At 48.7% G+C, this 16,422-nt stretch overlaps 4 protein-coding genes across 4 annotated transcripts; 2 read left to right on the forward strand and 2 right to left on the reverse strand.

Moving 5' to 3' along the window:
• Nucleotides 1-58: 58 nt before the first annotated feature.
• Nucleotides 59-3,532, forward strand: N7517_008472 (lipase family protein; the record flags this gene model as incomplete). Its single annotated transcript, XM_056726202.1, has 2 exons — nt 59-388; nt 446-3,532. 2 exons carry the CDS (start codon nt 59-61, stop codon nt 3,530-3,532), a joined length of 3,417 nt encoding a protein of 1,138 aa, XP_056577053.1.
• Nucleotides 3,533-4,067: 535 nt separating this feature from the next.
• N7517_008473 (C2H2-type zinc finger protein) lies at nt 4,068-5,003 on the reverse strand (the record flags this gene model as incomplete). The annotated part of the gene is made up of 1 exon (XM_056726203.1): nt 4,068-5,003. The coding sequence occupies one exon, from the start codon at nt 5,001-5,003 to the stop codon at nt 4,068-4,070; it is 936 nt and encodes a 311-aa protein (XP_056577054.1).
• A 6,707-nt stretch (nt 5,004-11,710) lies between these two features.
• Nucleotides 11,711-15,584, reverse strand: N7517_008474 (DNA repair ATPase SMC5; the record flags this gene model as incomplete). Its single annotated transcript, XM_056726204.1, has 7 exons — nt 11,711-12,832; nt 12,886-13,013; nt 13,064-13,136; nt 13,192-14,082; nt 14,137-15,048; nt 15,108-15,453; nt 15,508-15,584. The coding sequence occupies 7 exons, from the start codon at nt 15,582-15,584 to the stop codon at nt 11,711-11,713; spliced, it is 3,549 nt and encodes a 1,182-aa protein (XP_056577055.1).
• A 164-nt stretch (nt 15,585-15,748) lies between these two features.
• Nucleotides 15,749-16,140, forward strand: N7517_008475 (uncharacterized protein; the record flags this gene model as incomplete). Its single annotated transcript, XM_056726205.1, has 2 exons — nt 15,749-15,859; nt 15,952-16,140. 2 exons carry the CDS (start codon nt 15,749-15,751, stop codon nt 16,138-16,140), a joined length of 300 nt encoding a protein of 99 aa, XP_056577056.1.
• Between the last annotated feature and the right edge of the window lie 282 nt (nt 16,141-16,422).

Raw genomic sequence — 16,422 nt, forward strand, 5'->3', positions numbered from 1 at the left:
ACATATGTACATGAACAACTGTAAAATGTAAAACCTTCATGGATTCAATATTCTTGATATGTTTACAAAGTCTAAGGATGAAGCAAAACCTGATGTCGAGATGAATTTGGACTATCCGCACGCCCATCCTCCCTCAGGATCGACTCTACTCCCGCGACCAGTCGCATCGTTGATATCTCTGATTACCCAGTCGACCTCGCTATCGTTACGGCTGGGTACATTCTTTGGCGGGGTGGCCCTGGATGGCGCGCGAGCCACGACTTTGACCAGCTTGGAACTAAGCCGAGCTTTGGTCGAGGGAATCTTGACGAGGGCAGGACGAGATGTCGCCATTCGTAGTGGCGATGAACACGGCAGAACAGAAGCCGAGTCTCTCCTCGAGCGAAGTGTATGTTCCTGAACCCTGCAGGGGCAGTCGACTTGGTCTTGACTAACAACCCCCTAGTTGGCGACACTCCACACAACGGTGACCTCGGCATCTTTTTTTGCCGCAGCGACATTTCATTTCTCGTCAACTACTTTGTCTTCAGTGGCAAATCTCTCGCAGGCACTCCTATCTACTTTGGATGCCATTCTTGGATCCACCGAGTCTTCGAGGGCCATTGCAGCTATTATCACGCTTATTCGACGTGAGTTTAGATCCGTTGAGCCCGGTGCAAGTACCGAGAACATCGGTGTCGGAGATCTCCTCATCGGCTCTCTTGGCTTCGCACTATTGCAACGTTGGGGTAAGAAGAATACCGAAAGACATCTGCGGCAGAATGGCGGGGATGAGATTGTTTGGGATGTTGTCATCCTGGACAATGGCGCAAGAGCAGACGTGATCGGATCCCATCAACTGCAATTCCCCGACCGCAATAATGAAGAGTCAGTGGAACCTGGCAGTGCTTCCTTTGTGATGCCTGGAAATGGCGAGGAAGCGTTTGATGTAGTACGACGGTCGAGCATGTCTGATCCATTTGGACATCGTCTCTCTATTCCGTTGGATGGTCAGCAGCAAGTGTCCGATGAGGATATCCGTGCTTATATTATGAGCCAACTTCCTCCAGGCTGTCATGCATCTATCAGATCGGAAGTTCTGACCGCGCGAACGATCACGGTCGATATTTACGATGACGATACGGCAGAGATCGCCGCGCCACCTGGCACGAAAATAATAGAGGAGAGATTCCATCATGATCATAATTATGGGGATATCAATACGGCCGATGGCCAGCAACGGTGTCCCAGGCATACAGTGGTGTTTAGGACAGCCTTCAACAAATCCCAGAACACTCAGCTGCGACCCTATGACGGCTCTGGAATTTCTGCCCTGCCTGAGCCTGATCATCATAAACGAGCATTGCCGCGCACTCCAGTGTCCAATAGTCCGGTGAAGTCTCATCATGAGCAGTCCTATTTGCATCCCGATGCCACACAGGGCATAGCTCCCCAGCACCGTGGAACAATTCCCGACTCGCCGAATGAATCTCCCAGGGCTACACTTAGCAAAGGCACATTTGCAAAATTTGCACAAAAGGTTAAACCAGCTGCTCTGGAAAGAAATGAGGCCAAGCGGCCACCGGCAAAGAGGCCATCTATAAACCCATCCGGGCCCTCAGTGATTCCAAGTCCTCGTCTACCTCCCCGGCCTACAAAAGGAACAGCGGCTGTGAAGCAAGCCACTGCGCGAGAGGTCTCCAGCAGACCTGCTCTCAAGAAAAGCCAAACTGAGCCTCTGAGCTATCGACCGATAACCCCTGTCCCAAATCGGGGTTTACGAAGGTCGCCCTTCCCAAATTCCACCCAAAGACAGTCGCCAGAGTCACAAATAAAACACGCCCCATCTCACGAGATGCATGCCGCTAGGGGCTCACGAGGGGGGCATTTCGCGGTGCGAGAGAAGAGCCAAGAGTCGCTCCTCACTCAAACCGACACATTCCTCTCACGTCGTGGCGCTGGTATGCATCCTGGTTCGCCTGTCGCGGTCCAGACTCACGTTCGCAGCAGCAGCTCACTATCTGTGACAAGATCAGAGGCAGACGGGAGTGTGTATGCGAATGATAGCCGCCCTGGCTCGTCGGCTATGCATCACAGATCCCACTCATATACCCCCAGCCTGTATTCACTAGCAACTGCAGGGTCTGAGACATCGCTACTACTTGCGCATCGGCCTCGCAAAAGTGCATATGAAGACATGGAAACCATCCAGGCGCTCAATCGCGATGGCTTTGTTCCAGGCATATTTCCAGAGAGACACTTCGTACAAAACATTCGCCGGTTCTGCCGGTTCTCCGCTGCCTCATATGGCTCGAATGCGCTTACGGTCATGGGCGTTCCAAGTGGCTCGAAGAATCTACCTAATACCAAGTCAGACGGCCACGAGCACAGTGCATTCTCAGAGAATGCAGGTCTTCCACCCTCCACCATCCTCCTGTCTTCATTCGTCGACCCAGCTGGTGGCTCGAACTCAGCTGGCGAGACTGAGACAGGTTTCCCACTAGTCCACTATCTTTCCATCGACCATGACTCCAAAGCCGTGGTTCTTACTCTGCGAGGAACATGGGGGTTCGAAGATATCCTCACAGACATGACCTGCGACTACGACGACCTCGAATGGCAAGGCAAAACCTGGAAGGTGCACAAAGGCATGCACGCCTCAGCCAAGCGGCTCCTAGAGGGCGGCGGCGGTCGAGTAATGATCACGCTACGTGCAGCACTAGAAGAATTCCAAGACTACGGCATAGTCCTATGCGGACACTCGCTCGGCGGAGGCGTCGCAGCCCTTCTCGCAACAATGATTTCAGAACCAAACCCCTCCACAACAGGCACGTCCTTCATAACAACCTCATACCAACCCGCCACCCGTCCCCGCCTCTTAACCGCAGATACAAACCCCAGCACCCCAGACCCCAGCCCATCAACCTACACCATCCCCGCGAACCGACCAATCCATGTCTACGCCTACGGTCCCCCAGCCACGATGTCCCCCTTCCTCCGTCTCGCCACACGAGGCCTAATAACAACAATCGTGAACGGCTCAGACATAGTCCCCAGTCTGTCACTAGGCATCCTACACGATATGCACACAGCGTCACTATCCTTCAAAGACGACGCCATAGGTGCGAAAGCACACATCCGCCAACGGGTCAGCGATTCCCTCCGCCAAAGCATAATCCACAAATTCTACGTCAACCAGCCACCGCTGGTCGTCAATGCTGGCGATGGTGTCGGCGAAGATGCCTGGGCGTGGAAGACGTTGAAAATGCTGCGGGATGAGATGCGTGCGCCGAAACTCATGCCGCCCGGTGAGGTTTTTGTCGTTGAGACGATGCGGGTTCTGCAGCGGGATGCGTTTACGGCGCCGGAGCTTGGGGTCGATGGGTATCCGCGGCTTGGGAGACCTGCGACTCGTGTGCAGATTCGGTTTATTCGGGATGTTGATGCTTGGTTTGGTGAGTTGCGCTTTGCGGGTGGGATGTTGAGTGATCATAATCCGGCGCGGTATGAGACTAGTCTTGCTGCGTTGGTGAGGGGGGTTTTGGATGAGTAGACCTCAGAGGGTTTGGTATTTATGGGTTGTGATGATTTGATGATGGGTTTAGGGCACAAATAGACAAGAATGGATGTGTATAATTTAGGGACGTCTTAGAGTTGTCTAGCTCTGTGAATGCTTCATACTTCGAACAGTCTGTACAAGAAGCAGTTGATGGAACTTGGCCTGTCATAAGAGAATGACCTTGGCCCAAGAACTCTTGTCCTCTGGAACCATCAATTTGTGGTTCACAAAGAACAATATAGAGCAACGAGCACTACAAAGACGACTACAGGATCACAAAACAGAGAGAAATAGTCTTCATCATAGAATATACATTGAGAATCGTAACTTTATATAGTGTATAGAACCGACCCATCTAAACCAAATGGGAATCCGATAAAAAGAATCAAAACCAAGATCCAGGGTATCATCACGGCATCACACACAACGCCAAACAAAAGAAATCCCCACCAGACATACGAAAAAACCCCCTAAGAAAAAAACAACATGACAAGAATCGAAAGAATACCAAGACAAAGGCCACAATCGCTTATACAACAAGCGCAGTGGCAACAGGAGCAGGGCCCGGACGACCAGAGTGGCAACCACGCTCATGGCGCTTCATATTGCTGCGCACAGAGAAAGCCTTACCGCAGCCAGCATGCGTGCAGCGGAAAGGCTTCTCACCAGTGTGCGAGTGGGAGTGGATGCGCAGGGAAGAAGGACGCGAGAAAGCCTTGTGGCAGGTACGGCAGATATAGCGGTCGTGGTTCTGCTGGTACGGGGCTGAGGTGGAGGGCGGGAAGTAGTGGTGGTGTTGCCAGGCCGGGGTGACGGGGGAGATGAGAGCGGAAGACGAGTGCGAGTGGGAGTGTGAGTGAGGCTGCTGCGTCTGGACCTGGACGGCGGGCATCTGGGGAGCTGATGCTGGGGTTGAGGGCTGGAAGGAAGATGCGGTTGGTGGGCGAGGGTAGTACATTGGCTGTTGGGGAGCGTCGATTGGAGATGTGTAGGATGAGACGCTTGGTGCGGGCGAGGCGTAGGGTGCTGTGTTGCGGGGGATGTGGATTGAGCTGTTGCTTGAGATGGAGGAACGGTGTAGGTGGTGGTGGTGAGCTTCCTTGTGGGAGAGCGACTCCACGGGTGATGCGCGGCGGTGGGCGTGGCCGGAGCCGGGGCGCATAGGTGGTGTCGGGGGCATCTCATAGGACTGGACGCGGATGTGGCGTTCACCGAGAGATGGTGAGAGACGTTGGCGCTCTGAGGTATGGTTAGAGAGGATATTTGTTGTGGTATAGTTGGTGTACTCACTAGCTGCGTGCTGAGCGCCATCGGCACCCTCGAAGAGAGATGAGATTGAAGGCAATGAGACCTTGGGCTCTTCAGCTGGCGGCGACAGAGGCGGCGAGCGCTTATAGTAGCTGGACTCGAGATGAGTATACATCGGCTTAACAGCCGAGTGAGAGAGGAGGTTGGCGAGATCCATGATGAAGAAGTGTTGGAGAGGTTTGATCCAGGTGCGTTTCAAGTTCGGCTTTGTTCAGTGAGTGGGGGATGCCACGAGGTTTATACCTAGAAAGCAGGCGGGCGGCTTTGGATGATCGCCAGCGGACGATGCCGACTCAGGCAAAAATTACGATTTACGGTACCATTTTTCAATTCTTTTTATTTTATTTTATGTATTTATTTTATTTAATTTCTCATTATTTTTTAATTTTTAATGAGACGCAGTCTGCTCCAAAGCTTAATTTAATTGATTTTTGCTACTTTAGGTTTAATAAATTCAATTTAAAATTAATCTAAGCGAGATAAATAATAAATAATAATTCTTTTCGGAGATTAACGTGGGGAATGACGATTCAACCACGCGAGAGAGGCAAAGCCCTAACCTCCCAGCCTTGTGGGATGTGCAGCGCCCTAAACCCAAATTGGGAGGCCGTAAAAACCCCGTTGGACGATTGCACCTCGGCTACGGTTAGTGCAGATCCTGCTAGACCTGTCACATATCCCAAGCCACCCCATAAACGGCTGATCGATCAGGGATCTGTTGATCTACGAGAGCGATGAACTTGGTTGTATATAGAGTAGAGGCTGATATAATCATTCTTATGATTTCTTCTTTTGAACTACAATAATAACATAATAATATAAATTCAAAACCCGGGGATAACACGGTTCAGGAGATCATTTGTCGCGTGGCTATGGAGAAAAACGGCGCAAGCGAAAAGGGAAGGTCACAAAGGGATGTGACTAGTCCGTTTTGGGCCACACCTCCGGAACCTTGGATTCATATTTACGCATGCGCTGCTTATACGCTGGACAAGGTACTCCGTACATACTATCCATGGATTGGCCATGAATTTTAATTTAATCTATTCCCATCACTACTCCGTACAAGGATTGTCATCACCCCAAGGGCGGCTCTAAGCGCTGGGGGCAAGCCAGAAGGAATGTCTGAAACAGTGTTAATCCATGGCCCTGGGCTCGCTTACACAGACCTTCATGGCACATTGAGCGGAGTACATGTATATCATGCATGGGGGAAAACTTGTTTGTCTTCCACTCTGCATGATACGTATACAATATCCAGTTAATTTGCGTTGTACTCTCATAGTCTAATCGTGGATCTAGTTTTAGATTGGAGAGGAAAGTTCATCGGCAGTTAAGACCCCATACAGATACTGAGTTAAGAAGGTGACAAAGGCCTAGAGTCGTTCTAAGACCATGCTCCTGAAGATCATTCCTTGAAGCCATGGAACTGAACTATGTCTCTACCAAATAAAACGAGTTATTGAAACGATCGGCGTTCTGGAACATTACTCCTATTACCATTACCTGTAAATGTTTTCTGGCCGTGCACGACTTCTGCACAGGCGCGATTTGGGATTGGCCGTTAGAGGTGGATTTATCCCGGCCTCGTGGAAGCGAGCTCCACTATTTAGCCCTTTACGAGAGATCGCCGGTGACGGAGGGATATTATAGAACTGTTCAAAATGAAGTACTCCGTAGATGGTAGGATATATATTAGACCGTATATTAATTTTTTGTTCCTTTGCTTCTACACTCCGTGTCTCACCCGATAATTCCCTTCTACAAAACTATCGATTGATTATTCTAGAATGGCTCGAGCGTCAGGATCGTCCCGGGCCTACGGATGATCAACCCCCTTGTCGGCACTTGTACGGATCGCCTATCCTCAACTGAGCATGGTCCCGGTCTTTGTATTCCGCGCGCATTGATTGGGTCTCCCTTGGTTCGGCTCAGCGTAAATGGATATTTGACCTTTCATATTCTGCTCCTCGCCAAAGTCATGTAAGTCATAGTTTTGTAGTGTCATATAGGAAATACACTTTAAGAGATCTCCATTTTAAAAAAAAAACTTGACGGTCGGAAGCCTTTTTTTTTTCCTTTTTTCTGTTTTTCCTTTTTGTTATGAAACCGGGAAAAGTGTGATCCGCTCGAGTCCCATGGAAGGAGTTTTACGCTTTACGTTTAGTTTTTTTTTAAAATTCAAATGCCAAAGGGTTATTTTTCCCCCTTCCACTCTACTATATTAATATAGTATATATCAAGCCACGTACACATTCTATTTTTTCAGTCAAGATTCAATAGTTCAATCTGAACCGAGGAACATCAGTGATCGAACTATCCTATTTGGGTCATAGATCCGGGTAGGTAGCGGATTCAGCCGTGATCGCTGATCGTCTTTTGGTCCCGGGGCACTGGGCCCATGCCACGCGACTGTCTCACCCCTTTCTTCCCGGACACACAGGCTTGTCCAGGTCGAGTCAATGGTCGCAAATCAGTGGGGCTGAATATCTGGCCACGCGAGGAACCTGGATCTTCAATATGATACATTATATATAATAAGTCCTCTATGATGTATACGCTCAATACGATGCCCACGGAGTACTGGTTGCCTTGTGAAGAGGTTGACACATGGCACTTGCATGCGACCGGCTGCAGTCTGCTGTATCACATATCACATCATGTTGTGTTTCAAGGGAAGCTCAAAACTATAATTAAAATTAAAACCCTTCCAAGCATTCCAAAAGTTAAAGTGGTTTTTGAACGATTCCTTGGGAATGTTGTAACCCGAGAAATTGCCTATAAATTACATAAATCCCCGTTGATCCCCGAAATTACGGTAAATTCTAAACCGCCAAGCTTGCTACACGCCGATCGGGGATTGGTAGATCCGATCTTACGCTTGTACGACTTGGGAAGGTGTTTTCATTGGACGAAATGCAACGCATATAATATGCACCTTGTTTTTTTTTCTCCATTTCACGTGGCAGCAAGCACTAATCTGGCATTTAATCCGATGCACCTGTCTACGTCCGATCACTATATGCGCATAGGATCTTCCCGCGACGAAGTCTGCAGTAGTGTACATATGCTATTTATGCATTGGATATGGAATATTGAATATTGAATTCGGATTAACGTGTTTAATGACTTTGACTTCTACCTACTCATTTCCTGGACAAGTTTAAGATTCATCTATAAGAACCTTTTTACCATTCTACAAGTATAGAAAGTCTATGGAGTACAATATCAGATCTTAATCTACAACATATATTACATCTATCCTCCTTCCTATTCGGAAGTGATCGGTGGATCAATGAAGATCCAACTTCAGGGGATAACTCATGGCCATAGCTCCCGCTGACTCAGCCCATGATCGCCATCTCTAAGCGACGACCATTTAGGGCATGCCTCCGATGCGGTCCTCCTCGTAATGTCGATATTGTTTATGCGACTACGTATTTGACCCCCAGGTGCTTATACAACTGCATATCGGAATATTGGTTGGGATATAGATATAGATTAGATACTTAATCTGAGGTCTTGGTCATTTCATGATCTTGATAGCTTTGGCCCCCATTGATTTCCACATTAATGTTACTTCGTACTGAGTGTATTTGATTAAAGGGAGTATAGATGACTCCTTCAGGATTCAATATCTTTTGATCCTTTCGGCCCCCAAAAAAGGGAGACGTTCCTTTCTACACCGTATATTTTCAAGCGTATCTGCCGTATAACCCGTACCCGAACCCGAGAACCGAAAATCAGGGGGGAAAGTAATAATAGAATGTCAACGACAAAAGCAAAAAAAAATCAAAGACCCTGAATCACTTATAACCGAATGCCAAACGAGGGATGATCAACGGCGATCATCGACAATATACGGAGTCCAATTTTGACCGTCTCGAAAGAGCCAGATCTAGCAGAAGGTGGCTGTCACTTCCACAGAGTCGGGCCCGAAGAGAAACACTTAATAATAAATCAGGGCTACGGTATAATCCTACCGAGTCGTACTAGTCCCATATAGGTGCACGGAGTATAGACGCCAAGGGGTCTTAGGCGAGAGACGGTTGGAACTCGGCACATCTTAAACTCCGTGAAACAACGACCTGTTCGTCAAGGGCGATCACAAAAAAATAAGACAGCCGGCATCTTTACCGGCCGTACTCCGTACCATGTCCAGTCTTGGTATAAACCCCGTGTACGATCGGCCGTGGGGCCTGGCATCGTCCTACACTGTTCCAGCTCTAGGCCTGCGAACTGACCATGTCGTAGGTTCCATATTTTTGCCTCTACAGAAAAATGGAGAAGATGGAGCCCATGCGCTTGATTGCTATTTTAGGGAGGTGATACTGGATCTATCGTCATAGATCTTGGGCTCCTTGTTTATACCCCCTTTCACGTCTATTCTCGGCGCTCCGGTAGATCTGGACCTTGACCCTCCAGTCTATGTCTCTACGGTATCTGGATATCTGCGATCTGCGCTCCGTTCGCTCCACTGGAGCTATGAAACATCCGAGAAACATTACTGCGCAAAGTTGATGAAACTATATCCGAATTAAGCCATACACCCGGCCAAAGTCTACGGAATAGTCTGATAGCCTTTGATAGTCCTTGATAGTTGGTTTCACTTGACTCTTTGCCTCGGTACTCTATATCGTACCTACATGGACGGAGCACATACTCTATACAACATAGACTCTGGAGCAGAATAAAGTTCAGTGTTTGATTACTTTGATTAAGGTCCTGCCTATTTGGGCATCATACTCTCCCTCTTTCATTTAACATGTTCTACCATGATCCTTCTCGGTTACAGATCTTTGTCTGGATCTCCCCCCGGAAGGATTCATTGTCACAACCGTTGAGATATTCCCAGCTGACTCAAGATTATGGGATGTCTCGGGATCCACTCGCCGATTGCCTACACATTACTCTAACACCCACACTACGTATGCAATGCAACTACTCCGGGCATACTCCGTACGCACCGGGGCAGCGGGGAGGGGGGGCAAGGGTCTGATCATACCCAGCCACCTTCCTAGAAATTTGCACATGCCGATGACGGATACATACGAGACCAATGCCCATCGCATTGATCGCTTGGGATGCAATGCGACTGCAATGTCATTGCCAATAAGAAAAACCAACCAGTCCTGTTATTGTCTTTTACTTCTGTAGGGTATAGAGTTTCGACGCAGTGATCATCAAGCCGGGGCTCCGTTACTAATTCGGTCGCATAACAGGCAATCCCCGAATCATCCCTGTCAAAGCAATTTCTCGTACAACATAGAACGTACGTTGTGTGGACGCTAATGGTAGATCCTGGGTGATCGACGTGTGATTTTCTGTTGTTTCATGCCGGCAATTGTTTCTTCCCTGCGGGGATTGGGTAGGAAAGGTGTGAGCCCATTATTATGAAAGCACTATATACCTACGCCATTAGATTGGTAGAGAGGTCTCCTAGTGACTAGAATGGTAGATCATGGATCCTACCGTTGCATTCTAGGCTTTTACTTTTTTGGGGGGTGCGCTTGTTGGTGGTTTATACATCCTTGTACTTGTCCACCCACGCTGTACGCTGTGATCCGTTGGGTCTACATATGCATTCAGGTAACCTATATTATTGGATACAGGTCCGACTTGGGTCCCATCTTCTTGGTATTGGTGCTACGCAGGATGGGAGCCCTACCCAAGTAAAAGCAGGGCTTGCATTATACATGATATGTATATTGTAGTTACAAGGTACATTTTCCCCAATAAGTCCAGATTTGCCTATGCAGCCTGGGTCGCAATGATATACAAATTTCCCAAGTCACCAGGCCGTCTAGATCTGAATATGCCGGGTGTGTGGCCGAGATTGTATGATCCTGGGATCTGAACTCACTTTATAAATATATGTACCTGTTTTGGCTTTACACTTTTCTTTGTCTTTGGATTTGACTTCTATAGTTTAGGTAGACTCTCAAGCCACGTTGGGGGCCGTTGAAAAGGATCAAGCACCAGAGTGACCAATGCGTAGACTCTGGGGGCCGTGCAGGACTCTCTCCAAGCGCCATGCATCACCTGGTATTGAAACATGATGTATCATCTTACAAAATGACTCACTATGGATCTCACGAAGGTTCGAAATGGGTTTACTAAGCTAATTTGCGGTGAAATGACCGCAAGTGGGTATTGGGGGCAAAGTTGAAAGAGGAAGAAAAAAAAAAAAAAAGAGAGAGGTAAGATACTATGACAGGGATAGAAACATTTGAATATCATAGATCAAAAAGCAGTGTATATGCATGGTCATCTCAATAGGGGACATGACATGAGACAGTTGGAATCGACACAAAGGCACATTAGAGTTGATCTTAGCGAGATGGATGCCTAATGTCGGCATTCCATTGGCGTGGAATCCTCCGGTGATCGACGGAGACGTCGATCTGAGCTCTCTTTGCAGGTTTTCTTTCCCTTTTTGTTGCGCAAGCGAGGAGCGATCTTTTTCTTTTTTGGTCGAATCGTCCGATCCAAGAGAATCCTTTTCGATTTCAGGCAGCCCCCCCCGGAACTAAAAAAAAAAAAAGTCAAGATAAAACGGCGACCTCTTTGACCTCCTTGGATTCCTCTGCGGCTCCGTTTTGGCCCCATTTGCAGGATCGGCCACTCCGTGTCTGTGCACTCTGGATCTTAGTGTGATATCTTTTGATCATTTCCAGAGTACAGAGTACGATATATATTGTATTCATATAGTAAAACAATGTCCATTCCTCACTACATATGCTCCTTTTTCTTCGAAATCTGAAATCTACATAGAGCCCGAGGTTCGCCCGGAAGATGGGGTAAAGAGGGTAAAGAGGGTAAATTGAATAGATTGGGTATCGCAGAATAAATTAACCAGCTTCATTAGGCATAGACGTTCACTTGACCGCTGCTTTGCATGACTTCAGATGGCCCACTGGTGATCGCGTTGGCGGCCACCTTCCGCATGTTCTGAATTGCCCTTTTGAAGTTGGTCTGGTCGTAATCTTCAGGCATATGCTCTCCACTGTAGATACAAAGCACGCGCATACCGGGCTTGTAAGACAGTTGTTCAAGCAGTTTCGGTGTAATGAGGAAGTACTGGCCGCCTCCGCCGCCGCCAATGGGGTTGCCATCCTCGTCGGTTTCCTCGGTGTCGCCCGCACAGGCAATATCTACCAGGCGTCCGTGAACCATGCGCTCGTTTCGCGGGTCCATACCTTGATTGATCTCATCGACAACACGGAAAGGCGAGGCGGAGAGCGATTGAAGTGCCATAAGATAGAAGATGGTACTCACGGCTCGCTCACCACCAGACTGGCGATGTGAATCCAAGACCGAAAGCCCCGCGCCCTCGCGGAACTGGACGTGAATCACGATCGACCACTCCCCAAATTCGCTAGGACCAGGCTCGCCATTGGGCCCAGGTTCACCTTCCGCTTTGCCCAAGGTGACCTGGCCAGCACATCCAATGCGACGGAAAGAATCCGAGAAGGCATCGCTAATCTTCTCGATGAGTGCTTCCAACTTGGGCTCCCAGTCCTTGCGGATGTCCGTGATGGCGTTGCCAAGTTCCGTAAGCTTGTCTAGGAAGTCGGCGAGTTTGGAGCGCAATTTCTCGATGGCCTTTTCACGGTCTTCGAACTCCTTGATCATGTGGCTGCTACCACCATGGGTGAGCTCCAGTCGGGCCTTTTCAGAGTCAATGTCGGCTTCGAGTTTATCTATGTCATGATCATCGAGCTCTTCGAGTAGAGCTTGCGCGTCGGGTTGGTCGTGCAGTTCTCGGCTGATACGCTGAGCTTTTTGCCAAACTGCTCTGGCCTTGACTTTGGATTCCCTTAATTTGACTGTAGCTTCCTGCGCCTCTCGTCTCTTTGCTTCTAGTAACTTCGTACTATCAATGTTGCGATGCCGCAGGGTCTGAAGATCGGAAGTCGCCTCCAAGAATAAGATCTCAACTTTCACGAGCTCCTCGTGAGTTTGGCGGAATGATTCAACAGAATCCTACATTGCGTCAGATAAAAGTAGATGGATAGACATGCCAGTGGTGAACTTACGGCATATTCGACAGCGGCCTCAGCCTTTTGAATTGAAATTTCGTCTTGCTGGTTGCGGAACCCAAGGACTCTCTCCCGTACCCCTTCAAACATCGATGTAATGTTTTTAAGTTTGGCCTCTTGTTGAGCTGCAAATTGTTAGACAAGTGACGGCAGAAGGATAAGAAATCAAACATACAGATCTTCTCTGGGATTGCCCGGTACTGGGTGTGAGCTGTCTGTTTTGCGCTCTTTTCTTTCTCAATATCTTTCTGCAGTAGAAGTTAGTATGAGGTGCGATGAAAGCAAGAGAACTGTGCAAAATACCATTTCCCGCTCGGCCTGCTCGTATTCTTCGCGTATCTTTGACACGGTAGCCCTCTCAGACTCAAGCTTTTCCTTGATGTCCTGCAGCTGTTCATTCCATAACGTGATATTCTCTTGATGTTCGCGTTTAAGAGAAACATCAACAGGCTGTTCGGTCCACACCTGAGCACGCCTGATCTCTCGAACCCGGGTTGATGTGGCGCCAGGCCCATACTCTCTACGCCGAGTCACTTGATAGCTTCTTTTCCCAGATACCCAGGTACTCAGCAACCCCTCCTCTAAACGGGCAAACACTTCGTTTGAAATTTCACGCAGTCCGATAGGAGTCGAGTGCAGGTTCTTCTCGCTGCACAGCATGGCAATCACAGGATCGGGCCCGACCAGAAAATCCCTCGCCCAACCATCGAATCCCAATTGGGAAAGTTGATCATTAGACATCGGAGGCTTCATAGAATCTAATGACAGCGAGCAGGTCCGAATGCTAATATCGTGAAGCCCCAAGGTTTGGTTAATCGCATGCTGCAAGATGCGGAAATCATTCCTCGTCTGCACAGTGAACGACGTGAAGTCTGTCTTCTGGAATAAAGACTCGACAGCATCGGCAAATTTGGGGTCAGTGATTGAGCACGTAACAATTGGAGGGCCAAAGACTTCTTTTTCAAACTTGTTTTGGTTTTCAAGAAGCCATCTATAGGCTTTCAGCGTATCATAAGATGATTTCTGCAACTTGATTTCTTGTTGGCCAGAGGCTGAGTCCAAGTTGCTCAGCTGGCGCTCGGCCTGCTGAATGTTCCTTTGCACTTGCTGTTGCTGGTCCTGAATGGGCTGCCTCCTGTCTTGGATTTCTCTGGCCTTTATCTCAAGCTCGCGTTTTTGCAGTCGTTTCTCTCTCTAATGTTGTGATCAGCACGCTGATTTAAATAATGGAGAACGTATGTTCCTTACCAAGGTCTCGTTGTAAAATTCTGGGTCGAACTCCACGGCCTCCTCTTCTTGTTGGCGTCGAAGTCTGTTGATAGCTTGCTGAGCCGCTGCTCCTTCGGTTTTGTGCCTTGCACCACTCTTTCTTTCGGCCTCAATCCGATCATTGAGATCCTTCATCTTATTCTCTAATTCTTCGATTTTTTGGCTGCGTGTACTGGCGACCCTGGATGCCCCGTCAACAGAATCTTTTCGGGCATCTTTTACTCCGTTCAATTGAGCGATGTAGGCCTCTTTGGCGTTGACTGCACGCAAAATGGGCTCGTTCTCCGCTTGAATTCGATGATATTCTCGCTCGACTTCGGCTTTGGTAAGCTTCAGGGCCTCGACGGCATTGTGGTGTTCCTTGTACTCCACAATTGGGCGGCAACGCTCAAGGATCTCGATTTTCCGCTTGATACCGGCTCTCTGGCGCATTCTCTCAACATCGGCTCTTTGCATCTCTTGGCGATTCTCCATATTTTCTAACAGTTCCTTGTCGCCACTGTTGTCCATCTCAAGTTTCTTCTGCTCGGCTCTTAGTCTCTTCAAGGCATCGTGCCACTGGGTCATTTCCGGGCCAGCTGCTGCTCTTTGTGTAGAATGGAGAAGTTCAATGGGTGTAAGTGCAGCAAACTCAGCGACTTTGTCCTGAGGCAGGAACTGGCAGAGATTGTCTACCTGGATGGCAAACGACTGAGCCAGTTTCAGCACATCGTTCTTAGAAGCGGGGGATCCATTGAGTGTAAAAGAGCTCTTATTGCCATCGCGCTTTATGATCCGCTGGATGATAGGATTGTTACGGGTCTTGGGTGGTCCGCATAGTTCAATCTCGATCATAGCCTCTCGGGCCCCATGCTTCACAAATTCGCCCAGGTCTTTGGCGCGTCCAAGATGCTAAATATCGATGAGTATCAGTATGTGGTGGCTAAGCAGCATTATAGTCCAAATCATACCTGAGGTCCCCATCCCAGGCCCAAGCAGATGGCACAGACCAGGGTGCTTTTGCCCGTTCCATTTGGGCCAATGACCATGTTGAGCTTTGGTCCAGGATAGAACTCTGCTGATGTGTAGGTCACGAAGTTCGTCACTTTGATGCGCACGATCGCGCCCGGCTTATAGCCACCGGGGCCAAGGCCATCGTGGGCTACAGCTACCGCACGCGGGGCCTGAGAAACTGCTTCTGGTGTTTCGGATCCAGCGCTATCCCCATCGCTTTCTCCTTCGCCTCCACCTTCGCTCTCTTCTTCAAGATCCGATCCGTCATCGCTTGCAGCAGGGTTCAGGCGGGGGCGTTTATTGCTTGAGGGTTCGGTTGGGGGTCAAACGTCGCGTCTTCACTTTCTTCATCCTCACTGTGAGGTCGACGACGGGGAATACTTAGTGACGCCATGGTTATCGGAACCCTCGAGTAAATGTGGAGGGAGCCTCATGGGCTATCTGTGAAATTCGCTTTGTCCAGGCTTTCTTTGTTCAAGTCAGACGCGAGGGGAACGCGTCGGCGATCAATAGAAAGTCTAGTTTGGGTAGGCGGTGAGGGCATCGAAATGGCTAATTGGTTGCGACCAAACAGCTTCGACTTGGTATAGCACTCACCATGCCTCCTCCGAATATCAAGCGGTTGGTTTTAACTGCTGCGGTTGTCTCTATCACTATTACGGGCACTCTTTATGGAGCTGGTCTCAAAACAAAGGAAGAAATTGCTGAGGTATGAGCGAATCCATCTAGACCGAAGCTATCCGTTTATCTCCAATCATGTCATTGAATATCATTTCAGATTTGACAATTTATGCAATATAGACAGCAAAGCAGCGGCAAGAATCGACATTTGATGAACAAACCAAAGCCCTCCAGAATATGCGCTCCAACTTGGTCGCCCGGAGAGGCATAATCGAGAACCAGATACGAGACTTGGATGCAAGGGTGTTGGAGAAGCAACAGAAAGGCATCGGTGGTGATGATAAAGATCAACCGAGTGGAGGAAGATGAGCACTACGAATCCTCTGTCGAACGGAAGCAACGGATTCACAAATACCGTTTAATGCGAACCAACCCACATGCTACCGGCACACTTTGATCCTCCGGAGGACCACCCATGACTTTCAATTCAAACACACAAGGTGGCGGTTATCGACTAGTTCATCATGGTCTTAATAGCCATCAACCGGACGACAAACTTCCTACCAGACCAGTTGCACTTGAAGATGATCTTTGAGTCTCGCGTCCACGCAATCCAACTATGTCCTGCGAAGTCTGGAAAAATTGGACTTG

The sequence above is a fragment of the Penicillium concentricum genome, assembly GCF_028827145.1.
Source record: "Penicillium concentricum strain IBT 3081 chromosome Unknown utg000003l_segment0_segment0, whole genome shotgun sequence".
In the NCBI taxonomy this organism is placed as follows: domain Eukaryota; kingdom Fungi; phylum Ascomycota; class Eurotiomycetes; order Eurotiales; family Aspergillaceae; genus Penicillium; species Penicillium concentricum.